Source organism: Thunnus thynnus, chromosome 8, assembly GCF_963924715.1.
Source record: "Thunnus thynnus chromosome 8, fThuThy2.1, whole genome shotgun sequence".
NCBI lineage: Eukaryota > Metazoa > Chordata > Actinopteri > Scombriformes > Scombridae > Thunnus > Thunnus thynnus.
This window is the reverse complement of record NC_089524.1, coordinates 26,877,553-26,903,654: the sequence shown is the minus strand read 5'-3', so window position 1 is coordinate 26,903,654 and position 26,102 is coordinate 26,877,553. Positions and strand designations below refer to the sequence as shown.

General features: G+C 39.5%; 1 protein-coding gene across 12 annotated transcripts in view; it reads right to left on the bottom strand.

Moving 5' to 3' along the window:
* fryl (furry homolog, like) overlaps window positions 1–26,102 on the bottom strand; it is a 70,990-nt gene that overhangs the window by 25,068 nt on the left and 19,820 nt on the right. For 8 of the 12 annotated variants that reach the window (XM_067597623.1, XM_067597624.1, XM_067597617.1 and 5 more), the window contains 26 exons: window positions 15,241–15,449; window positions 14,632–14,685; window positions 13,357–13,496; window positions 13,109–13,205; window positions 12,192–12,271; window positions 11,709–11,789; window positions 11,403–11,571; window positions 10,516–10,608; window positions 10,309–10,407; window positions 9,496–9,597; window positions 7,231–7,275; window positions 4,092–4,195; window positions 3,818–3,926; window positions 3,619–3,705; window positions 3,347–3,518; window positions 3,121–3,253; window positions 2,908–3,015; window positions 2,567–2,804; window positions 2,266–2,442; window positions 2,060–2,146; window positions 1,703–1,971; window positions 1,138–1,345; window positions 724–848; window positions 552–609; window positions 358–449; window positions 66–238 (listed from right to left, as the gene is read on the bottom strand). In XM_067597623.1, coding sequence (XP_067453724.1) covers window positions 66–238; window positions 358–449; window positions 552–609; window positions 724–848; window positions 1,138–1,345; window positions 1,703–1,971; window positions 2,060–2,146; window positions 2,266–2,442; window positions 2,567–2,804; window positions 2,908–3,015; window positions 3,121–3,253; window positions 3,347–3,518; window positions 3,619–3,705; window positions 3,818–3,926; window positions 4,092–4,195; window positions 7,231–7,275; window positions 9,496–9,597; window positions 10,309–10,407; window positions 10,516–10,608; window positions 11,403–11,571; window positions 11,709–11,789; window positions 12,192–12,271; window positions 13,109–13,205; window positions 13,357–13,496; window positions 14,632–14,685; window positions 15,241–15,360 — 3,220 coding nt within the window. In that variant the 5' untranslated portion in view covers window positions 15,361–15,449. The remainder of the gene's footprint in view (window positions 1–65; window positions 239–357; window positions 450–551; window positions 610–723; window positions 849–1,137; window positions 1,346–1,702; window positions 1,972–2,059; window positions 2,147–2,265; window positions 2,443–2,566; window positions 2,805–2,907; window positions 3,016–3,120; window positions 3,254–3,346; window positions 3,519–3,618; window positions 3,706–3,817; window positions 3,927–4,091; window positions 4,196–7,230; window positions 7,276–9,495; window positions 9,598–10,308; window positions 10,408–10,515; window positions 10,609–11,402; window positions 11,572–11,708; window positions 11,790–12,191; window positions 12,272–13,108; window positions 13,206–13,356; window positions 13,497–14,631; window positions 14,686–15,240; window positions 15,450–26,102) is intronic. The other 4 variants (XM_067597618.1, XM_067597620.1, XM_067597622.1 and 1 more) reach the window with 1 other exon arrangement.

The following is a 26,102-nucleotide window of genomic DNA, read 5'->3' as shown; positions in this document are numbered from 1 at the left end:
CAGTCACAATAAGAACCTATTTTTAAACTGACTAAAACAAGTGAGCAAGTGAATAAGAGAGATACCTGGGACATTCTGAATGATATTGGCCACAAGTGCACTGAAGTGACAGCGAATGTCCTTCAGTGTGTCAGAGTCCTTGTCATTTTCAGCCTCAAGCAGCTGCCTGGTCAGATCAACATACTCAAGCAATGTACTGTTAAGAGAGTGGCTCTCTCCATCCAACCCTCCGCTGCCTCTGTAAAAAAGAAACAAACAACGAAGAAAAGATTAATATGGTTAATATAAACCAGATATACAAGAGTGCAAATCAGTTTCTTATCATCATGTTGGCCAAGTTTGTTGTGGGTTACATACATCTGACTGATGACACCAGCATCAGCCAGCAGCTCAAATATCCGGACCAGCTGGACCCTGAGGATGTCACGACGCCTGCGTCGCTTCATGTTCTGCAGAGTAAAGAGAGCACCATTGTAATTCAGTAAATTGTCTTGTGCTTAACATTAAACTGTGACAGAAAGGATTTCAAGGTATCAATTAACTGCACTTACTTCAGGTCTTCTTTCTAGAGCTTCTTTTATGATGGGATTTAGCTCCTCTATCAACTCTCTGAATGACAGGAAAGTTACATGTAAATAAACAACTAAAGATTCAGACAACATTTTTTCAGTGTCAAGGTACAGTATATTAACTACACCATGGATTATGTCGAGAGCTGTTTACCTGAAGGCTACGGGGTTGGTCCTGCCAAGCCCCAACACAAGAGACTCTGTGATGTCCATGCTCTCAGAGCGCATCATTGGAACAATGTGTTTAAACAGGGAGGAGGGGGAGGGAGTGCCAACAATCTATTAACACACAGACAAAGAGGAATGTCAAGGTTGAAATGTTAAAATAAACGAATTGAGATTGTCATTCAACTATTCATTGTTAACTGCTGCTATATTACGTGGGTGCTATATTGTTATGACTTCCCAGTCACACATAATACGTAGTCATACTTGTATTGAAAATGGATAGCATTTTTCCACACTATGTGCACACGTGCCAAACCTTTCAATTCCTGGAAATTAGCACTACATTTTTGTCTGTTGTTGACCATATAAATGTGTGTGGATAGACTGAGGTTCTCCTGACCTTTGAATCGTAACTGTAGCCGCTGTCCGGCGTGGACGCCAGCGTCTCAGGCGGGGAGCAGCGGACGGAGCCAGAGGTTGAGGATGAGGAACACATGGAGGGGGAGGAGGAGGCAGAGCTGCAGCAGAGAATCAGGTAGTTTCTCCAAAGGCCGATGTAGGAATCACTGCTGTTCAGACTGTTCAGTTTCTTGGCATTGATGGGGCTACTGCAAGTGGACATACAGGAAAGATCAGAGATGAATGACATGACATCAAAAGGGCAGAACGAGATTGCAGCTTGTTGTTCAACGAGCACGACTAGCCCCCTGACCCTCTCTGGATCTCTAGAGCTGCATTCACATGGGGGCGGCAGGTTTCATTAGTTTTTGTCATTTATTTATTGCATGTCAACCCAATTATGCTGGTGTTATTTGGTGAAAAGTCTTCACCAAATAACAATAACACAAAGCACCCTCGCAGAGACAGTCTATAATAAAAAAACCCACAATGACAGAAAAAACACACAATTACATAGATGGAAAAACATACAGAACTCAAAGACATGGAGGCTTGAGTAAACATACTTAATGTCAACTTGTGGAGACAGCAGCTGCAGGCGGGTGTAGGCAAACATCCAGGCATAGTTGAGTGCAGTGGGGCAATGCTTGGGCAGGTGCTCCTGCCGCAGGTAGCTGGAGAAGCTGATGACCCAGGGGTCCTGGCCCTGAGTAACGTGGGCAAACACCCAGATGTGGGAGGGGCTCACTACATCAAACTGGTGGCTGATGGGAGATGAGCTCCACTCTGCTAGCGTCTGAAGATCAATCCCACTGGGACAGTACAGCAGGTTGGTCTACAAAGAAGAACAAAAGGGGACGAGCTGAGTCTCAGAGTATCTGTGCATATTTTATGACTGTGTAAACAAGCCCGGGCATTTTTACCTGGTCAGCTCCTGTGAGATGAATGAAGCTCTCCAACACTGATGCACTTAATCTGTCCATTACATCAATGGCCAATTCCTCATCCCCCTAAAAGATCGGGGGAAACAGAACAAATGTAAGGAAACAGAGTGCTTTTCATAAAAACATTTGACTGTTATTTGTCAGTCACAACAAAATGCACTGTGGTCTGAGTCTGATGCAATTACCTTGCCGATGCCCAGTGCAGTGTGCAGCGCACGGACCTCCTTGAGGACATTAACAGCCAACCTGCGTGTGGCAGGACGGCAGCTACAAAGCACCACCATTGCTAAACCCTCCACCACATGTAGCACGCCTAATGGAGGAGTACGATCCAGGGACAGAGAATGACCGCTGCTTGAGCCCTGTTTGAGAGAACATGTATTATAATTTCATTACGTGATACATGATAGTCACTATACAGGTCAAAACCCCTGAACAAAAAAAATAGCAACAAATTTAATACAGCTGAAAACATCCTTGACCAACCTGTGCATCATGGCTCTTATTGCTGCTCTGCACTGCCTGCCTCCATTGGCTGATGAGCTGCAGCAGCATTTTGACAGCATTGTCCAACAGTGTGGGGTGGACGTCAGTCACCTCTCGGACAATGAAGTAGACAAAGCCTGAGATTACATCCTCACGCCACTCTGGGAAGTCCACCATCAGGGCCTGAAGAGTAGTAAAGGCTAGGCCACGTAGCTCCTCATCCATATGGATGGTCAGTCTGGAGGAGAAAACAAAGGTGACAGGAAGAAAGACATTAAAAGACATGTGGAAGACCACCAGAGCTACAGTAGATTGAAGTAAGGTTAGAGAGGGTGAAATACTTGGCTAGAAGCTCTATTAGGTCTTGTCTGCTCATGCCATCTGGTATCAGTCTTGGGATGGCGGCCACACACGTGCGGAACAGATCAATCTTTGGCTTCCTCTCTCCCCTGTAGCACAAACAGCTTATGAGAACCTGCTACAGGTTGGAAACACACGGAAGCATGGACAGTAACAAAGGAGTAACTGTTTGGATCCCGGTTGTGGTTACATACGTGATCATGTCCTCAGGCTCCTTGTTGGACATTTGCACATTGGTCATGCTCATGGAGCGCCCCACCTCCTTGTCCAGGTGTCGAAGGATGTTATCTAAGGCCTTTCTTACTTGTGGGTAGTACAGTGACATGCCTGGAAACACCCAGCAGAGTAATTACACTACACTGCCTAAAATGCACCTTGTTGACATTCTCCCAAAAGTGAAGTTTCAACAGTCAAACCTACCTATGACCTTGGCTTCTTCATCAGTGAGGGTGGTGTTAAGGAAGATCTTTTTGACCCGCAGGGTGTTGCCAGATGGCATGATAATCCCTGTTGTAGGCATAGGAGGCTCCCCATCTTTCTGCTGTAGGCTGTCAGCAATCACCAAGAAGGCTCGCAGACCAATATTCATCCTCTGGCAGGGCAGGAAGAGGGAGAGGATGAACGGTATGAAGTGGAAGAGAGAGAATACACCAACACTACAACAATAAATGTAAACATTGTAAATATTTTACCTCTGGATTGATGGTAAAGGTTTTGTGAGACTTGCCCACACACAGGAGGTCATAGATAATCTCCTTCATAGCAAAGTCCAGTCTTTCCTGTAACAACCAAACAAACCAGCAATTACTAACACACAGCTACTACATATACTGCATACAGTTTTAGCTCAGCTGTAAAATCCAGGTATGTCAACTCATACTCCAGGCCCACCTGAGCTATGAACTGGATGATCTTGACAAAGATGTTGAGGGGCGTGTCCCTGGGCACCACACTGCGGGAGCCTTTGGGGAAAAGTGCTGAAACAATGCTGAGTAGTCGACTAGGAGGAAAAAAAGGGGGAAACTTGATAAGCATATTTACTGCTGAACAACAAAGGCCCTGATTTAAAGGACTTCTACCTGATAGGCATAGATTGCCAAAGGGTTTGATTGTGCGTGCTTGTGTGAGAGTGAGTGAGTGTTGACTTGCAGGCACTGGGACTGACCTCTGTGTGACAGTATTACTCTCACACTTGATCCTGATAATGTAGACCCATAGCAGTCTGTAGAGAGACTCCAGCGCTACACGGGACATTTTGGGGTCTTTGTTCTGTGAAAGTAAAAACAAAATTATGTGTTACATTTCATTACCCAACCGTGAAATTATAGATATCAGGCTGTTGTTGTCTGAAGGAACTCAGATCAAACACATTCAAACTGTGCGACTATGCAGAAACTAATAATACCATCATTTCCTCAGTCTCTGAGCATGATTTCTAATGAATCACTAATTGATGTAGTCATCAGTAAAACTAGTAAAACTAATTTATGGGCTGTAGGATGTAAGCAGACTGTCATTCCCAACCAGAGGGACTAATCTTTAGGAAAATAAACAGATCATTTTAATCAAATGCAACCATTTAAATGCTCAATTTAATTGTACAATTATCATGTCCCGGAAAAGCACAGATCCAGTCAACATTTCAGGAATTATATGGGCCGACCACGTTACCTCCTATAAGCAATAATGATATTGTTGAGATCATTCACAGTGCTATACTGTGACCAACCATGCTCAGAGTGTGTGATGCGTCATGGTGCAGATAGATTTCCATATGACAACTTTACCTTGATGACATAATGGAGGTTTGCGGTCTGGCCATTTAGCACCTATGGCTTAAACCTCTCCACAACTGTGTCCAACCAGTTTACTGTGGCTGCATCTCCCCTTACCATTCCTTTATTTTAATATTTAAAAACGATTAACCAACACACTGAAAAACGTGCATATTTCGATGTAAAACAATGTTTAATCAACACTGAGTTTTTAACATGAATGGTAAAGAGACAGTTTGAGAACAGAGACCTTCTGAGCCTGGCCCTGCTCCCAGGTTAGCACAGATAACCCCTTATTGGTAGGGTGCAGTGGAAATACTTGCGAGTATAGCACACCATGACTTCGCTTAAGCATATGTAATACTGCAAAAGGAGGTGGTAGCAGATATGTCAGAGACAGATCTCTAAAAACCACAGTCCAGTAGTCCCTTTTTCTGCTGCATCAATACTATATGTCTTATCTTTCTATCAGCAACTCAACACAGTCACACAGAACAGTAAATCACTGTGCACAAATAAATGCAGTCTTAAATGTCAAGTAGGGCTGATTGAAGTCAGCATTTTTATGTAACTTGTTTTTTTTTGTTTGTTTGTTTTTTTAAATTACTAACATGTGATGTATGATTTCATAATCCCCAATTGCTTTTGTATAGAAGGCAGAAAATGATTAATGGAGTTTCTATTTAAAGAACCTGATGAGTTCCAAACATATTAGGCAATAGTAAATATTAAAAGTGTAAATGTTGAAGCTTCTGTGTTAAACCCTTCTCAGCTTTTGGTTCTTCTTATCTGACTCTACAATTCCGAAAACAGGTCAATGATTCAAAATAACTAAATTTATGTTAATTTATACAATTGTACATGCATGATTTATCATCACTTGCAAGGCTTATTTTTGTCAGCAACAAGCCTGACATCCGGTACTGGACACTAATACAATCACTGTGTTTTCAAGCACTTAACCTGGTTAGCTTGATCTGCAGTGACGTCATTCCTTAGGTCATGTAAATGTATATCTGGATTTACTAACTGTAGTAAGGGATTAAGAGACCCCACCACATACAGAGCAATATGTTTGCTGAAAAAAAACACAACAACAACAATCCCTCTCACTTCAGTGCCGTGCACATCAAGGGTGTCTGTCACACATTGTCAATTAACAATTTAATAAAAATAATAATCTTCCCTCCACATCACTTGCTATGCAATAGCTGCCACATTGGCTGATGACATGGGGCTGAGAGGCTGCTGTGAGCCAGACTATGACCAACTCCAACAGAAAAACACGTTATCTCATTGCCAGAACACGCTGCAAAAAACACCAAATTCCATGATGGCCAAATGAACGAAAATTTTCACGCATCTAAAACATCAGACCCTCAGGTAATAAATACTAGGGATGCACAATTCAGATTTTTTAAATCAATACTGCATTGATAGTAACCATTATTTCTTTTGGCCAATAACAACATTTTATATTTCAATGCGTTACTACCATGTGTGTATTTTCTCTACTATACTACTGTTTCACTCAGTGTAGATGACTGAACACAAACCCTTTTACATATGCAGTCTGTAAAACTGGGTTAATGTAATAATGTGTAATTATCAATTAAATCATCCACATATGATTCAGGCTTTGTATGGAACAGCTTATGTGCAGACCCCCACACCCTGGACAACAACCTGTTCCAACTTCTCTCCTCTGGTAGGCGCTATAGAACACTGTACATCAAAACCACCAGACACAGGAACAGTTTCTTCCCCCTCACTGTCACACTTATGAACATTTAACTCTCTGTGGCACTGTGCGATAACCCTGTAACACTATAATACCCACTGTGCCTACAAATGATATATAATTATTTTAGTCTAAAATACAAATGCATACATTTCACTCACTACTGTATATACTGTATATTAAATAATGTCTGTTTTTTAACCATTTAACATTTATCTCATCACTCCTGGCACTCTTGACTTCTTTGTACTATTTGTATCCTGTTTACAGTTCACAGAAACGGTTTCACCTGTATGTAATCATTCCTTGTGTATATTTCTGAAGATTGTTGTGTTGTTATTCTCAGTACCAGATTCTAATTCCTTGTAAAGATACTTGGCCAATAAAGGCGTTTCTGATTCTGATATCAAATATGCCCAACATTATGGACATAATTTAATCTCAGTCTTCATAAAAATAGACATTTTAAATCAAATATTGCTCAATATCAATTTATTGTGCATCCCTAATAAATACCCTTTCTATGGTACAAATCTAAATATGTAACTAGAGGACAAAAGTCATCACCACTGCTTGTAAACACAAACCAGCTCAACAAAGCCTACGACAACATCACAAGTTCCTCTTTTCTATTTTTATTGATTAACATTGAAATGTCATTGTCAATACAGAAAACATCTCATTAACACTTCCCATTAGCCAAGCAGGCAGAACTGTACCACGTTCCGTCCTGGTCAGGTGACAGTTAAAGGGGGCACCAGGCAGGTCACTGACACAAGATAACTCACCTGCAGCGTCTCAATCTGCTTTCGGATGCTGTTGTTAGACGGCATCTGGAGCGAGTCAATGTGAGAAAAAGATCAAATGACAGGAGACAAAGAATGTAGGGTTCGGGGAGGGACACATGCAAGTTATAAGCAAAAACAAAAAAAAACATAACCTAAACAAATATGACAAGAGAAGTCCAAAATATTCTAACTCTTGTCAGTGTGACATTAAATCAATAAACACTAATTTACTGAAATGAAACACAATGGATTGTTTAACATGCCACTTGTGGGATTTTTAGTGGCATGCTAGTAAGTAACAGTCCATTTGTATTTACTATGGGATTACATATTTTAAAACAGAGTGAGCAAAATCTAAAAATTTAGAAGTGCAAAACAAAATAAGGTGTGCTGTGGTCTGTGTATCAGACAGTTGGACAGAGAAAATACACATAAAGAGATGAGCGGAACACAGAAGGATGAGGAAAAGGATGTTGAAGGATGTGAAAGGAAAATGGAGAAAAAAAAAGCAAAAAAAAAATAAAAAATGCCTGTTTCACCTACAAAGCCGACAAGCAGCGACACCCAACTCAGCAATTCATTCAAATCCATGTCAAGCACTCAGATACAGTTACATTTTAACCCTGTGGGGATCTAATTTTAAAGTATGGTTGCATAATTATGGCATGAATGTTAATCTCCACTGGTTTGTAAAATATTTGAATCACCAATTTTGATCAGATTTAATGAAACAATCTTTTTCTCCTGCATACATTTTCTCTCCTTTCAGTGCAATATTTCAAAAGTAGTAAAAGCTGCTTCTTCTTTCTGTAGTACATACAGTACATGCATGACATACTGCATGCAAATGTATTTGGAAAAGTAAATTAATCATATAATTACATTATAATCATCAAGTTACAGTGGAAATATTAAGTAAAACTTTGAGCTATATCCACATTAGAGTGTTGTAATTTGGTTATAAAATGAATAAAAAGTGTAGTTTGCTTAGAGGTGGAGCCCTTTTTCATTTTTGACTTCATAAAAGCCAGTTTAAGTAATTTATTAGTCCTTACATTAAGAGTTCTCAAGAACAGCCACAGGATTAAAATTACTGTTTGGACAAGGAGCCCTAAATCACTAAAATCATCACTACACTCGAGCCATCACACAAACCCGTAAAATCATCTCAATCACAGAATCAACATCACCCCCCTCAGGAGACTGATTACAAGTTTCAAATTAAGGAAATCTAAAAAGATTGCAATGATGAAAGAGAATGCTGGGATGAGATCACTGAGAAGACAAGACGGCCATTCAAAACCATCGGATACCACCATCACAAAGACGCAAACGGAAATTTATCCACCACAAGATCAAACAATCTCTAAAAAGGGTAATCAATGTAGAATGGAAAAGACAGTCATTGAGTCAGTCAGTCAGTCAGTGATTTGGTCCATCAGCCTCTGGGTTGAGCTGGCTTCATGATAGTCAGGCTTCATGATGGTCAGGGATAGGAGGAAAAGTAGGTTTGATCTGGTTGTAATTGGTTTACAAGGAGTCATTAACAGACCTGAGTTAAAACAGCACTTGAGATATAATATAATATACAAGGTGCATTATATTTGGATTAGCTAAGATGTAAAATATTTTTTGAGGTTGAGTTCAAAGATGCTACACATTAGGATTATTTCATTAGTGTGTCTGTAAAATGAGTTGTGGTTAAACTTGTGATCATTAGTGACACCTAATAAGCTTTTAATGTTTGAAATTTGTCCATTTTGAGCATAAATCATACAGTATCTTGTTCAAACAAAGGCTCTATTGTTACCTTATCAAATCAAGTGCTATTCCTGTCCAGATCTGGTTGTTGATAATGGAGGGGAAAGTACATTATGATCTTTAGACAGAACCACAGAGCACACCCTTCACAACCGAGTAACTTCTTCAAATCATGGCATTAAAGTATATACTGACCATCACAACACCGATAATTTCTTTCCTAAAATAAATGTTGATGTCTTCACATTCAAAAGAGTGAAGTTATTAGCTTGAAAGAGGTTTATGTCACTTTGTACTGCCACCAAGAACACCAACATTTCATTGTAGGTTTCATAAGAGTCATAAGACCTCTGAGGTTCAAACTGAATTAGGCATTGTCAGGCCAAGTATGATGCCCTTAATATACTTTAGTGTGCAGAATACAGTCATTGTGCTACTCTTTAGAGCTACAGAGTGCAAACTTTCTGAAAGTGATTGGTTTGTAAAGGCTCAGGCTGGCGTTACCTTCAGGTGCGAGAGGCAATTCTGGAGGAAGATGTGCCAGTTGTTGAGGAAGAACTGCTTCTGACTAACACACAGCAAGCATGTCACCAGGGGATACAGAGCCTAGAGGGAGATAAAGAGTGTCAGCATCAAAACAGCAAGGGGAGAAGGAGTTTGCCCACTGAAACAGAATTTTCTGATTGGAGGTTTTGTAATACATCATCTGAAAAAACTGTTTTACACACAAGCCTTGCACACTTCCTTTAATTCCTTGCAAAGTTTGTGTTACAAAACAGAACATAGACCTCAAGTAATGATGATTCTCACATTTCTGAGGAGCAAACAAAGTGCCAAAAGCAGTCTAACAAGCTGGGAATGGAGCAACAGGATTGCTTTTAGATCTGTTTGGATCCCGGTTTGATGAAGCATATGTCAAAGAAGTCAATATATTACTGAACTCCTTCAATCCTGCACAGCAGCAGGTAGTATGGTAGAGACACTTTGTCTCTCCTACAGCTAAAGATAATTCAAAACACAGATTTAACCTCTATTTGTCATTCTGACAGACACAAAAAAATGCAGAAGATCAAGTCTTTTCTGAAAACATTTATGACAGATGACACTTTCTGATTGTAAACACAACAGACTAACTGTGAGGTTGTATTTATTTAAATCCAAGATTTCTGTATAATAATGACTTGATGTGCTGAGGCTAATAGAGACGTTGACAAAATAGAGAAGAGTGAAACACCAAAGGAGAAGGAAGTAGCAAAGATAAAGACAGTGGTAAGGGTGGGGACGAAGAGAGAAAAAACTAGAACTCTAAATTATTACCAAAGAGTGCTTTTTTCTGGAACTAAGGTCAAATGTCGTCTGGTACAGCATCTCCACAAAGTTCTTCAGGCATGGCACATTGACTTCATTTTTCACCGCCTGAGAATTAACACATCATTAACATGGATCTGTCAAATTGACAATTACTTTCAGTGATTCATCTATATAGAGAGGAAAACAGTGGAAATGGTTTTAAATGTTACTCACAGCAGCGACAGGGATGAGGATCTCAACAAAAAGGCCTGCAAGTGCATGCTTTATGTCCTTATCCTTGACTTCCAGGAAATACTGGGCACACTCCTAGGAAAGGACAACAAAGGCACACATGTTAAGAAGACTATATAGCGGATACAGACATAAACATAAGGAAACTGGCAGAAGATGGTATGTACAGTTTGACGTGAACATACAGTATTGAGACAATAATACTGCCAACCCTGACCCGAGTTCATGTTAGAAACTCAAATCATGTTTTTTTCTGTTCCCATATCAACTTCATCTTTTCTGCCTCTGTCCTCTTTTTTGAGTTTGTTGTGAAGCACTTTGAAGCAAGGGAATACTTCTTAAATGTATCACTACCTTTATTTAGACAAACTTTATATTGTATGAGTTTCTTTTCTTAAACCAAACTCATACAAATGTCTTAAATTCAATACAAAATGTAAACATCAAACACTGGTCAGGCTCTAACAGGACACCATATGGGTAGAAACCAAGATATGTACTGAAATGGAGTGGTGGACATAAACCATAGTGTGCTCCATTAACACCGAAGAGAAGCCAGCGAGTGATTTTTTTTTTTTTCTAAACCACTGTATAGAGATTAATGAAAAGCTACTGCTCCATTCACAGCTCTTAGCAAAGCCTGAAACACACATACACTAACTTCTTGGCAAACCTCACCTTTGATCGTTACTCATCTGGCTGGCTTTATGAGCCATCGCTACGGAGAGCTGCTGAGTTTGAACAAAGGGCCAGCAGTAAAAAAAAAAAAAAAATAACGTCTGGTGCAATAAAGCAAATACACATATGAACCACATTTACTGAGGCTACACCCTGACACACATACATATATATAAACTACTATAATTTACCTGCATGAACTGAAAAGAAGCCTCAAAATCCTCCACCGGGTACATTTTAACCCGGAAGAACTTCATGCCCATGATGAGGCTGATGATGCTCTGGACTACATAAGGACTCTGCTCTTTTTGCCTGAGCTCCTTCAGTTCTGTGATGAACTTCTTCCTCACTGCCTGAAACCTGAACACACATGAACAAAGACACACATGTACGCTTACACAAAAACCTGAGACGTCATAAAGAGGCGACTGAAAATGTGACGAGCTGTGAACATTATAGCTAGTATTTAGCTAAGAGGCAGAGCTGAGCTTGCTTACTTTGACTGTGTAAGGACTCCAATGACCTCAGCATACAAGTCTGCGATGATGTGCACATTGCCAGTGTTGGGGCCACAGTACCTGGGGATGGATAAAGCACATGCCATTAACTCAAACAAACAAGTCTCAGAACATGTAGAATGTGGAAGTTGTGCTTTCTCACTGATGATACATCAAAACAACGATGCACAAAGCAAACAGGAGCTTATTTGCAAGTGTGCTTCCTTGAGGCTGACTAAAGTTGCTCGACAAGAAGCACTTGTGCTTTGTGTAAGTGTCATTAATGATACAGACAGTTCATTAAGTGACACAATGACCACAGTCAGTCTATTCAAAGAGTCATAAATAAATGACCGAATCCCGACTGCAGAGCCAAATGTCCAATATAGTGAGAGTGCCACAGTGCTCTCACTCATCAGCACTTTTTATTCATGACTTATTTATCTGTGTCACTGGTTTATCTGTGTGTTTATGCTTACTTACCCCTCTTTGTGTTTAAAGTGCTTGAACGCCAGGTTTAGAACTTCATGTACTAAAACATCTGGCACGGGATGAAGAGGAATCTGTGACGTAAACATGGAATCATTAGTCTTATTAGATGCGTTGATAAGGCTTCATTCTTTCTCTTTGCTACCATTCATTACCCTCCCTACAGGAGCAAAGCCAAGGACGACTTAGCGCTGGTCTCCGGGGATTGGCTTTTAGTTAAGAATGCTGCTTAGATTTAGACAGTCTGCTTTAGAAACACTCTCAGTTGGGAGTTGGTAGGGTGCCATCGTGTTTATTTACCAGGACCTCACTAAAAACACTACAGTTCATTCCTGTATGACAACAAATAAGTAAATAAAACCAGTACAAACCTATTAAACTATATGCATACCAGCCAACACTCCTCATTTTTAACCCTTTCTCCCGCTGTACTCCTGACTGGTAATTTCTCCCGATTTCATAGTGATACAAACTGGGTGTTTCTCAATTTCAACTGGGTGTTTCTCAGTTTTTGTGTGGGATATGTGTCGTGGTACCTAGCAACCTAACCCACAGGCAGGGGTGAGCATGCGCAAACGACCCTGCCTGTCATGTGTAACTCGTCACTGTGCTCGCTCAAGCCTCTGCTCTGCTCAGTTTGCCACTGAAAATGAGAGGAGGGGCTGGTTTTTCTCAGCCAGCAGCTAAGTTTACAAGAATTTGCCAAATTTGAAGATACGTGGCAAACTCAGATAAACAGGCTACATACAGACAGCTTTTGTGTTATTATTACATAACTTACTAAAACAATATCTGGTTGATCTACACTGTATTTCCTCCTCCATATGTAAACATTTAGTAGTCACAGGAGTGGACACATGACCCCTGCAACCCAACTGGTTAATACTTCTTGTGTGTGTCAGATAGCTTACCTGTTTTAGAACTTCCACTGAAACTAAACAAAAAATGAAATCTATGGCTAAGTCCCTCCGTTCCAAAAGGTAATCTTTATCCCGGTGCTGTTCATCTCTACAAGGAATACAAAGTGGGAGAGAAAGTAATTTTAAGGAAGGAATTTTGAGCAAAGTTTGTGTTAAAACACACAAAACCATTGTAATCAAACAAATGACTTGTTCATGAGAGAGAAGACAGGTGTGTATGAAGGAAAAGAGCATCTCACCCTTTGGACTTAGTACTAGAGCGAGGCCTGTACTCATAAGACTCATCTTCAGTGCCACTCTGCCGCCGGTACCAGTCGAACAGTGTGCGCAGTAGGGAGGGCAAACAGTGTTCCGCTATTGAGCTCATAGAGCTTATTAACTGGAAAACATTAACATACAGGCAGTAGATTAGTAACAAGTAAACCTAGTTTCAACCACATATTCAGCATTTTCTTAACATGCAAATGTAATAAAATGACAACATTTGTGTAGAGAATGCTGTCACACAAGCACACATAAAAAGTGAATATTCAATAGCTGAGTAGCACAGGGTGAACACAGACCAGGTGTTTTCTGAACTAGTGGGTGACATACTTTACCTACTGATTGGAATTGGGAGTGTGGTGTTGGGTGACATATTAAGCACATCATAGTGCTGCTACACTACCGAGCAGCTTCACGATACAAATGGCCTGTTTTAAGACTGGAAAAAATAACAGGCTGTCCTCCAAACACCTCATCAGCACCTTGATTGCGTCACTGATGATGTCACATGAATTCATTGTTAGAGATGAACTATAACAGGTATGTGTTTGCACTGTATAGTAACAACTGTAGTGAGAAAACAGTAAGTCTTATTACTAACAAGTAAACTGAGAAAACAAGAAATCAGCACTTCAGCAACTCAAGATTACACTGAATAGTTTTAGACAATACATAAAACATGAGATGAGGTGGTCAGTATGAATAAACTATTTAAGTGTACCTGCGCGTGTGTGTGTGTGTGTGTGTGTGTGTGTGTGTTTAAGGGCCAGTGCAGCGTGATGAGGGAGGTGGATGATGGATGCTAGGCAGGAGAGTTATGCAACTGCTCCCTCTGCCCTTATGGCGCGAGGCAGATACACTCCAGCACCCAATGCTGATTTACTGCTGAGGATGACACAGCGATTCTAGACTCTCACTTTTGCGCTCTCTATACCCATTTTCTCTCCCTCACTCACAATGGGGACAGCTGGATCTATAGCACCATATCCTCATTGGCTTTGTGTTGTGCTGAACAAAGCACTCTGCAGCAGGCAGGCCTATTGTATAGAGTTCTGCACCAGCTACAGATGAGGGACAGACGAGCCATTGAGTGGGGGATTGATTGGGTGGAGCTGGGGATTCAAATACTGCGTACACATAGAGAGGTAGGAGAGAGCTGCTGTTGGTCCAGGGAAATGAGCATGGCACGTTCATACACCCCGGCCTGATACGGTTTTTAACCTTCTGGTCGTAACTATGGCTGGACTGACCTGGTCAAATTGTGCATCTTCCCCTCTCTGGAGGGATCGGGACAGGGGTTTCTCCTGTTAGAGGGGTAAGACAGAGAAAGAGAATTAGTTATTAAGAATAAGTGTGTACTAACCCAGCAGAGATACGGTTGGTTACTTGCACAATAGCAGATTGCTGTCAGTAAAGCAGTCGGCTAGATGATGAGTAAGCAAATGATAGAGACAAACAATGGAGGGTGAGGTAAGACTTCTACCAGCCTGGTTATTAGCCCGCCTGAAGCCCCCCATGTAAAGGAAAGGAACTGGGCTCAGTGATAAAACATGAATGGAGGCAGAGTCCCTCAGACAAAAGAGTATGTATGAGGGCATTCAATCCAGTCTGTTCATTAACTATTTTATCATTTATATAGATCATAAACAGTAAATAAGATTACAGTTCATAAAGATTATACGCCTCTACTGCCTGTTTCCTCACACAGCTTTCAGTTTTTTCTGAAGTGGCTTAAGGCATGGCAGTTAGTTGCAAAATAGAGGAGGTTATCTCAGCAGTGTGTTCCACATCACGTGTTGTGTATTGACTTTCATTTCCTTTGTTTCTTGACACTAGCCTTCACCCCCCCGTGGACTCACCAGCGGTTCAGCCATCACCATCTCGATCTTCTTCTCAGCCAGCACAGCAAACTCAGCAAATAGACTCTTGATGACAAACTCCCCGGGCTTGAGCTCGGGGTCGATGGTGATGCTTGACATGGCGGCAATGTTGTGTTTATCCCACGAGAGGGGAGTCACCGAGGAGGGGGCACGGCGCCTACTCACGCTGCTGCTGACTGGTGCAGAAGCTGCAGAGAGGGCAGAGGGTAGAGGTTAGGAAATAATACAGTAGGAGTTGAGGCAGCAGGGTCAGACAAAGAACAACACTCCTGTAAAGTATGCAATGTCATGTACTAGTCCTAATCCAAACAGGAACAGAGACATTTCCTAAAGAGGCAAATCAACTGAATTGTTGAAAGAGCGAGAACTATTAAAGTGCAGACTAGAGCACACCGTTTTCTTTCTATGATAAACTCATATCGCCCATAATAGGCTCAAATCCCCTAAAAATAGTGCTGGGCGATATGGACAAAATAGAGTATCAAGACATTTTTGACCTAATACCTCGGTATCAATATTGTGACAATATTGTAGGGATGACTACTGGTGGTTTCACAAAATATTTACAGAATGAGATTTTTGATAAATAATCATCAGTAATGTGGGTATAATGACAAAGTGGGTAAAGGCAAATAATAGAACAGCTAGAACGGTCTGGTAAGTTCAGGAAATTACATCACTTTACTGTAATGCAGCATTTAAAACCAGGAAAAGACAACACTTATGCCATATCATGATATTACGATATCCAAAATCTAAAACAATATCTGGTCTCATATCACGATATCGATATAGGCCTATTATCCATATATTGTCCAGCCCTACCTTAAAAACAAATCTAAGGATTATAATAACTCCTATTGGAGCTATGTTATTAATTATCAAAACAATGCTTTAATATCTAATGGTTAGGGCTGGGCGATATAAATGATATATACACTCATCGCAATATAAAATAAAACGATAAGAAAATTGGAAACTTCTATATAACTGTCTGTCAGTAGGAAACGTTACCTGACAGTGCACCACAGCTTATTAAATCACAGGAACAAAGCTATTTGTAACCAATCATATGGCAGTACTTTAAACAGCCCACACACCCAGAAAGGATGGTTGGCTTAGCTGAACAAACCACTGAAAGAGATGAGTGCTTCTTCAGAGGAAACATCAAGTATCGATGAAGGAAGTGACAACTCAGTGGCCACAACAACCGGAAACAAAGGCGATATTGTGGGTAAACGAGGCAAAAAGACGTCAGTGGTGTGGTGGTATTTTGGCTATTTAAAGTCTGACTGGCAACAGAATGGAGCATACATTGTAAAGTCTGCCGAAAATGCGTGCCAACTAAAACAGGAAATACCACATCTTATTTCATTACCTGAAACACTGTCACCCAACAGTAGACACTGAGTGCAAGCATTTACAGTAACAACCAGCCGCAAACCCGTCCCCTGGAACCAGCAAGAAGCTGCTCAGAGAAAAGCTCCAGCAACAAACTGTCCTAATGGTGTTTTCTAGCTTTACACTACACGACAACAAAGCAAAAAGACACACAGACATAACACACGCTGTTGCTTTTTTTTCTTGCAAAAGGCATGAATTAAGAAGCTAATGAAAGTGATGGACCTGAAAATTGAAAGAAACACAAAGAGTGTGTTCTGACATTGCACTTTTGGAAACCAAAGTTTGTGTAAGTGTACTTTTTAGTGTCCTGCAATGCTCGAATGCTGTTGCACAACAAAGAGTTAACACTGAGAAGATTTCAGTTTTTTTTGTATAATTTCTTTCTTAGAATTGATTTTCTGTTTGCAGCCGATACAATACCTGGTCATTTTTCACATTCTGAATCCATTTAAGACAATTTTAAGTTGAAGGGATCTTCGAAGTTCAAAAATATTAACTTGATTCATATCGTGATATATATATCGATATTGGCTGATATAAAAAAAATTATTGTGATAAAACATTTTGCTGTCCTACTCGTGGTCTGTGTTTATCACTAAATCTAGAATAAGTCAATATTTGCACACCAGCTATTTCAACAATGTTGCTGTTCTTGCAAAACTGATAAGGCTTATTTGCTTTCTTGCTGAGCGTTAGATAAGAAAACTGACACCACTTTTATGTCTGTATGGTAAATATGAAGGTACGGCCAGCAGCTGGTTAGCTTAGCTTAGCATAAAGACAAGAAACCAGGCAAGCTGTTTCCCCCTATTCCTGAGTTTGGACAGAGCCAAGCTTGCAGTTTCAAGTCTTTGTGCTAAGCTAAGCTAACCGGATGGTGGCGATGGCTTTATATTTACCCTACAGACATGAGGGTGGTAAACTACACCTTTAAATAAGATTCTCAACAGTTATCATCAAGACTACTAAATCATTGCTGAAACACTGGACACACTAAAATATGATATGATATATGATTTAGTGAATTACACAGTAACATTCCATACCATGCTAAACTTTATCTGTTTAAAACAGTAGATTTATTGATTTCAAACATCTGTCAAATCGCTATGACAGCGCTGTTAGCAGCTAGCAGGAGAAACGCTCCACTGTGTTTTTGAATTTTTTAACTGAAATAATACCAGGAAGCAAGCTTTTTATTTCTCTAACGTTTTCACATCACAAACGATGAACAACAGCATTAAAACACAAATCTTGCAGGTAAAACATGCGACTCATGCAACTGTTATGTCAGTTTAGTTTGGAGTGGCTGCTCTGCAGGTGCGCTTGATTTGACTGTAAGTGCAGTAACCGGGCAGAGATAAGCCTCCTGAATTTGCACCCAAAATGCCGTCAAAACTTTTACAATTTACAATTTCCACCACAGCCTCCATGATCACATCGGCCGGGAAAGACGCAGAAAAAGGCGCATGCACAGTTAAAGCACTCCAAATAACAATCACTTTGACAAAACACTCAGTGCAGAGTGAAAAACCAGAGATGTCTGCAGAGTGAAACAGATGAAAGAGCAGCTGGAGTTAACCAATTGGTAGTTAGAATAGTTATAATCAGAATTAAAATAAGTTCTCTTAAAAATCAAACATCCCAAAATATGAGTGGAAAGTATTGTTCTTCCAAATGCATTCATACCCTTTTTTTGACTCAAACGTTGCTTAAACCATGTCATGTGATATACTACTTCAGTACACTTTACTGAGATGATAAAAGTTGAAAAAAAAAAAAAACAGGCTACAAGTACTATATCTATCTGTTGTCAGATATTGCTCAAATTCCCATCATATTTCTCAGCTGTGAATAACACACAAAGTAACAACATACCCTCTGCTAGATGTATGTTACAGATCGTTTTTTTCCTACTGCATTTATATTTCATATGAGCACATTTGCAAGATTAAGTACCAAGAAAAACATCAAGAGTCATCAGCAGTCATCTACATATTTATGGAGTGCACATCTGTATAATTTGTGACAAATTAGGAGATATTAAAGTGACCACAGAAAGATCTGTGGGTTTCGGTGCATACAACATAAACATGTTGTCCTTGGTTCAACTCTTATGCAAAAGAAAAAAACTGTCAACTAAGGTGTAAAATAACAGTTTAGTGTCATGGTGTTTAAAGAATAACTTTGTTGTTTATCCGGATTTCTCTTCTTTTCTTTTACTTCAGAAAACGCTTTGTGCCAATGTAAATTAGTCACTGTGGTTAGAGAGGATTACATGAATCCTCGCAGGTAAAATGTCAGCTGCAGGCAGTGTTGTAACAAATTGTGCTGTGTTACTACAACACAGTAGTAGTAGGCATTTCATTTCTTTTTCATACTACCATCATATGGAGCCAGCTGAATGACACCAAAAACAGAAGGAATGGTTAGTTAATCAATTTGTACAACACCTTTAAAAAAGATTTTAATGTTATGTTTAAAATGATGTAAAAAGGGAGGACTGAAGATCAGTAGTGAGAAAACAAACATACTAAAACTGAATGTCCACAGAGACCCATTCGCAGACTGGCTTCCTGAAACACATTCATCTCGGGTCACTAGGAGAACCCAGAGCTCTCTGCACATTTGCATGTTGCACAGATCATTTGGTCATCCTATTCAAATAGTATAAGCAAATATTAAGCTTGGGTGTTAAGGGAGACGGCCTACAGGTGTAAGTCCATATGGATGTAATGTTAGGCTGAATTTTGTTAGGCTGCCTTTATATATCTTTGGCCATGTAGCCTAATTACTAAATCAAATGTGCAAAATGTGCAAGATCAAACAGACTTGGATATCAACTGCCGAATCATTAATGACAATGAATCACTGTTCTCACCTGCAGAAGCATGTGTTTGCTTTTCATAGCCAAATAAAAATAATTAACATCTCATACAAGCATATGTTGTGAAGCAAATGTGTGAAACTTTTAATGCAAGTGAAAAGAAGAGTGTCTACATTGTTGAGAAAAGGAGTGAAGCTTATTATGCCTCATTCACTCACATTCCCTTGTAACTGTTAAATCATCTGAGGCTTACCAGACATATGTAAGCACACACACAACACAATTACCTAAAAAAGTACTGAAGTACCAGCTCTGTATCATTTGCTATTTATAAATAAAATGTATCATGAACACTGTATTACCATTATGAAATACTTGTCTAGTTTCAAGCTCAGACAGCCAAGTTCATATTGTATCTATTCAAAGGCTTCATAACATTCAATGGTGCCCTTGAGACTTATGCTACAGCTGGGACAGAACTTCCAGTATACTCCACAATGGTTCCAGTCCAGCCAAGTAGACAATCAGTAGTAAACTGACCCTTTACCTCATTCCCTCCCAGGAAAAGCCTTGTTCTGTTTCTTCCTGGTTGTCACAGAAACACTCATGCATACTGAAGAGTCTGAATACCATTGAGGAGCTGAGCTGCAGTATAACAAAGGTTTTTCAGGAGAGGAAAAACGTTCACACCCGGCATATAAAGATTTTTGTCTGAGAAAAATATGCGAAATATTTTCAGGAGGTGACATACTACATCTATGCACTGATCAAGAAGAATCACTAGATAGGATACTGACTGTCTGGTATACAGACTACTTGGATACTCCAAACCAAAACATCAGAGATGAGATTTCAGTTATCAAGCAATGTTTTGTAGTTTGTTGCATTTCACAGACTACTGGCAGGAATTCAATGAGAAGTGTAGAAATTTGAATAGTCACAATTATTTTTGCTGAATACCAAGTTAAAGATCTTTTATCATGATTATATGTCTATCTTTTCAAACTAAATATGTTAACTGTACTTGAAGTCTTTTAAATGAACAGAAAGCAGCATTCTCTTTTACATTGTAGACTACTTGATGAATCTGTAAATAAAACCTGGTTGACATTTGCATATTTTTAAATAAGAAAATACTTTTTAAATGAATTCAATGTGTCCTTGAAGGTGAATATGAATTAAAAAGGGAAGTCTATTAAAAACAATTATGCCATCACAGCAACTATACACAGAGCTTGCAGTTACACTTAAAGGTCTGTGTACTGAAATGCTTCTGCCTGCAGCTGTAACTGAGTTTGGGAAGCAGAGACCAGTTAATCATGGGATGCTTGAAACAAATGCTTTGTTTACTTGTGTGTCAGAATACATCATACTTAAACTGATGCACCAAAACAAGGACTCTATACTGTATTCCTAAAGTGCCAATATTATATCTGCTCAAGTTAAATAACAGGGACTATTTGTGAAGACCTAGATGGGCTCTATAAAATGTCTGATCACCATTTTACTTTAACTCAATAAAATGTAAAAATTTACATAAAATAAAATTATGCTGTCATCCACACACCACTACCCCTTTAAAAACAAACTAAATTTTAAAATAAACATAGAAAAAATTTAGTAAAGAAATTCTAAAACATATTGTAATTTAGTGCTTATCATTAAATTCATCATAAATTAATATTCATACATTTTTTTTATAGAGCAAACTGAAGTGGGGTGGTGGCAGAGGCAGCGTGATAAGTGTTGGCTGTGTTGTGGTCATGTTGTCCAGCAGCACAGAGAGCCTTTCAAGCATTTCCCTCTTTGTTTACTGTGCTTTACCAACACCCCCAATGATGTCACATAGCCAGCTCCTGATATCCAATCAGTGCCGGGTCCTCTACCCCCTCCATCCTTCTTTTCTCTCCCGCCCCGGGCCAGCTGGATTGTTGACTGGTTAACACAAATGAATACCCCAACACTGTAATTTTCCAGTTAACAACAAAATGAGAAAAAAATGCAAGGCATCCTTTTCTGGGCCAGGACTCTACATTGACCCTCCCCTCCCTCTTTCTTTCTCCCTAGGACATGCCAGTCATTTGTGGCATGCCAAACTACACTTCCCTTCCAAAGCTGACCCCATTGCACAAATCTTAGCAAACTATAAAAAAAAAAATACCGCAAGGTTGCTTACAAACATCTCACTTTTTTAAGCCAGGGACTGTACTGACTGAAACTCTAGTGACTCACTCATCAACCCTCAGGCCATGTTCCTTTTCAAGTCAAATCTAAATACTAAAGTTCAAGCATGCTTTGCAAATAACATGTAAAAAAACAAGTATTTCCCGTACAATCCTCTTGACTGGAAAGATTATGTCCCTAATTTGAAGTTTCCCGATAAATACAATTTTATTTTGCAGTAGACTGTTGGATGTCATCAGTTCTGTATTCCCGATATTCAAAATGGAAAAAGCTGGGTTTTAAGTGCTGAAAGAAGCCTTTGGTTTACTATTTTCTGATTTACCAGTTGCTCCGAGTTTTTCTTCCTTCTTATATACCTTCAAGTCATCTGCCAAAATACAGTTTAATGGTCTACCTTAGCCACATGAAATCCTCTGCACATGAAAACACTGGTATCTGAGAGATTCAGAACAACTTGGCCTAAAAGGTGGACAGCACTGCAACTATACTTCTGATAAAAAGAACTGATAAGCTGCTGCTTAACTGCTGTGTAAGAAAATGCTTATCATGTTTTGTTGCGAGAGGCCTACAAGCTCCTCTCTGCCAGACTTCCATGGTTGCACTTAAGAAACAGAGCACCCCGCAGGATTATACAACTATTAGAGCAGTGACTCCACCTTGTCACAGTTTCAATAAAGCCCTCCCAAACGCCTGCTCACTTCCCCTGTCAGGACAACCAGAAACAACAGCACAAATACACATACAGTTGGAATGCAGGGCCGTGAGTGCGTCCATTTTTTTTTAGTGAGAGACAAAAGAGTCACTGCCAATGTTTATGTGGTGTGGCAGTGCCAATTGTGCTATTGTGTCTCAACATGCTCAGACTCTGACGAGTTACTACTGGTTTACTCTTCATCATTACTACTTCCAACTAAAAAGAACCTAAAAGATACCCAACAAAATCAATCTGTTACCCAAAGCCGATGAGAACCTGAAACCTCAGCACAACATAGGGGTAGATTGAGAAACCAACATGTATGCTCTGTCATGACTCAAAAATGGATTTAACAGTAAAAGTGCCAAACTGTGACCTCACTCTAAGTATTAATTGCTAAATATATTACTGGGTGTTCTGACTTATGTCTAAGATCTGCTCTATACCTTAGGATAAAGAAAACAACAGTTACACATTCAACAACATTTTCTGTATTCATTATAACATGGGGGGGGGGAAGTATCACAAAGAGAGAGTACGTGGATGGAAGTTGTAGCAGGACAGCATAGAAAGGGTCTCTGAAATTAGGTCCTCTTTGTTTGAGAGGCCCAATGACGAACTGGCAAGCAGCATAGGATATGTGAGAGAGGGGAGAGAAGGGAGAGAGGGGAGAGAGGGGGGCAGTAATTACAAAGAGGGGCTATTGGAAGAAAGCAATTTACTTAACAGGTGAAGGTTTTACTGCTAAGCAAACAGGAAACATTTAATACTATGTGCTCCTGCTGACTTAAAACATTGTTTTGAAAAATAAAAGTAATCCAAGATCTAGATTTGGGTGTTGGGAAGGTTAATTAACAGTAATGATGTACATAAGCCCTTTTCACTGGTAGGTATCAGATGCTTTAGGGATACAGAGTACAACATGTTTATGTTTTACATTATTTTTGCAGTTATTCTTGCCCAGAGGGAGATAATAAAGACTGTCCTGGAATGCATACTGGTCCTCCATGTTTTTTTTTCGGGGGGAGCAATAGTTGACGAGTTCTAGACAATGGTTGCTATGTTTCATTACTAGATATTATAAATAAATATCTGTTACAGTATTGTTCACAATTTTGTAAATCCATATCCTGTTTAGGGTCATGGGGGTTGAGTCTATTCCAGTGCACACTAGATGAGGAGCAGGGTACACTCTAGGCAGGTTAGCAGTCTATCACAGAGCAAAATATAGACACATACATTCACACTCATATTTCACACCTATGGGCAATTAATGTTTCCTATTTGCCAAACCTGCATATTTTTGGATCGTGTGAGGAAAAGTAGAGACAGGGAGAGAGCTAACGTCAACACAGAAAAGCATAAAACCAGACACATTTTTGAGGTTTCTGTGGTGACAGTCTTAACTACTGAGCTAAAAAAATAAGTGTTTTCTTTTTAAAGTTGTAACCAAAAATTATACTGTTCACATATTATGTGCCACAGTTAATATGCTAATTATTTTTCAAGTGCCAATAGCCCCCAATCTCCTCTTCATCGACTCTTGCAGTGAATTTGCCTTATTTTTCATTGACGAAGTTCAACTGCTGGTAAATTCATGGTAAATATAAATGCTTCATCATCTCTATAATCAAGTAGAAATAACCTTATTAATATAGAAAACCCTTGAAATGTACAATATCTAAGATCATCAATCTGTTGTGCTTATTTTAACTGCTTGATGACAAATTTTCTACAGATAATTCTGCTATCTGAGGTTATGTCTGTCACACCACTCCCCATTTCCTAGCAAGTGTACTGTACTCATCCTTCCCCATTCTATTTAAGTGTGGCATACAGAAAATGTCCCATATATTTTCCCTAAAATCCTAAAAATCCCCACAATGGAACAAAGAATGTAGTGTTCACAGAATGTACACTACTTACATCACTACTGTATCCCGCAATGCTTCACATTTGATGTTTGTGTTGATTACAATTATGTGACACTGTACCTGACAGGGATGGCACAAAATGATGATCTGTGTCCTGAAATTTCAATTTACTACTCATTATTGAGTGAACTATGGCATGTTCATCATGGGGAATGCTGCATTCAACACTGTTGAACAGTCCACTGCTAGACATCAGAAAACTGGTGGAGTTTTTGGCACAATACTAAGTCTTTCTTAAGAGATTGGGACTACATCATGTCTACTGGCAATAGTGAATCACGGCAAACAAAAATGAATTAGAGTTCCCAGAGATCAATCCACACCACTACGTGCTCCTATTAGCTCAAATTATGACAAACAACAACATTTGTTATTATGGTGATGACGCTGATATTTCTATCTTTCCATTACCAGAACATGGTCTAAATGGTCATCTCACTCCTTGAATATACGGCCTTTGCTGTGTGATGTAGCACCTCTGCTCATTTTCCATGCTTAGTAATTTCTCCTAGTGTTGGTTGAGGCGTTTTATTTCAGGCAAGGTGATCTGCCTTTTCTGTAATAGGCTGTGGGAAACCCTGGATATTACAAGATAGCTACATCCATAAACCATGAATCATAATCTGTATGGGATGACAAATCTACCATCTATTGGTATATATCGTCACATTCCCATCCATACCTACCTACCATTACATCAGGGACCAATTTTTGATTTATCAATTAATTATAAATTACTTGGCAATGTGAATGATAAAAATCTTTGTATACAAAAAAAACACTGAAGCTGATCACATCAGTCCACTTCTCTAAGTACTGACAAAGAACAGATACATGTGTATAAACAATAAAAGGTTTAGGACTAAATTAAATCGGTGATCTCACCTGCTCGGATCAGCACTGGTCTGCTGATTGTTTCCAAATCAAAATCCAAACATGGTGAAGTCACTTTTAGTTACCATGCCGCGCATATCTAGACCAAACTTCAAAACTTCCATATCTAGAACAAACTTGTAGGATATGTTCCCAACCACTATCAGCCTGTGTGTGTGTGTGTGTGTGAGAGAGAGAAAGATAGAGAGTCAAACAGAGGAAAGCTAATGTGAAGCTCTCACATTAGCATCTATAATACAAAAGATATGATCAGTCAGTCTGGTCTGTACTCTGAACTGACAACCTTTCCCTTGCTTGGCCCTCTAGGGCAAGATGATGTCGACTGTGACGATACTGTTTATAGCATATGTTTTATGGCAATATTGGATTTTTTTATGGTTATGATTTCTTAATCAATGTAATGAAGTATCTTGACTTGTTTAATTTGCCATAAAAGTAACTATATCATGAAATACAGTATATTGATATTGTGACATAAAATTAAATATACTGTGATAGAGAACTTAATCCATGTTGTCAACACCTACTTGATCCTGTGATCACAATAAAAAGGAACTGGCCCCCAAATATAAATTCCCCTTTAATTTTAACACAAACACCACAACTCAGGTGAGGAGTGACAAACGGGTGATCCCTCATAAAAGGCACACCAAACATTCCTCTTTCGGACAAGAATGGCTCACTGTGTGGCTGAGGTTCTGCAATCACAGCAAATCTATGTATTGTAGGCTATGTGCTGTTCTCTGTGCAGTCAAACAGCTTTGTGGAAAGTGAGATTTATCAAACTGGAAACACACTTCAAACCATGAAGTACCATGAAAGCCACCATCTAAATGTAAACACAATCGTAGCCCCACAGCATTTGAAACCTACAGCAAGTTATTCTTCAAAACTGTACTGAAAA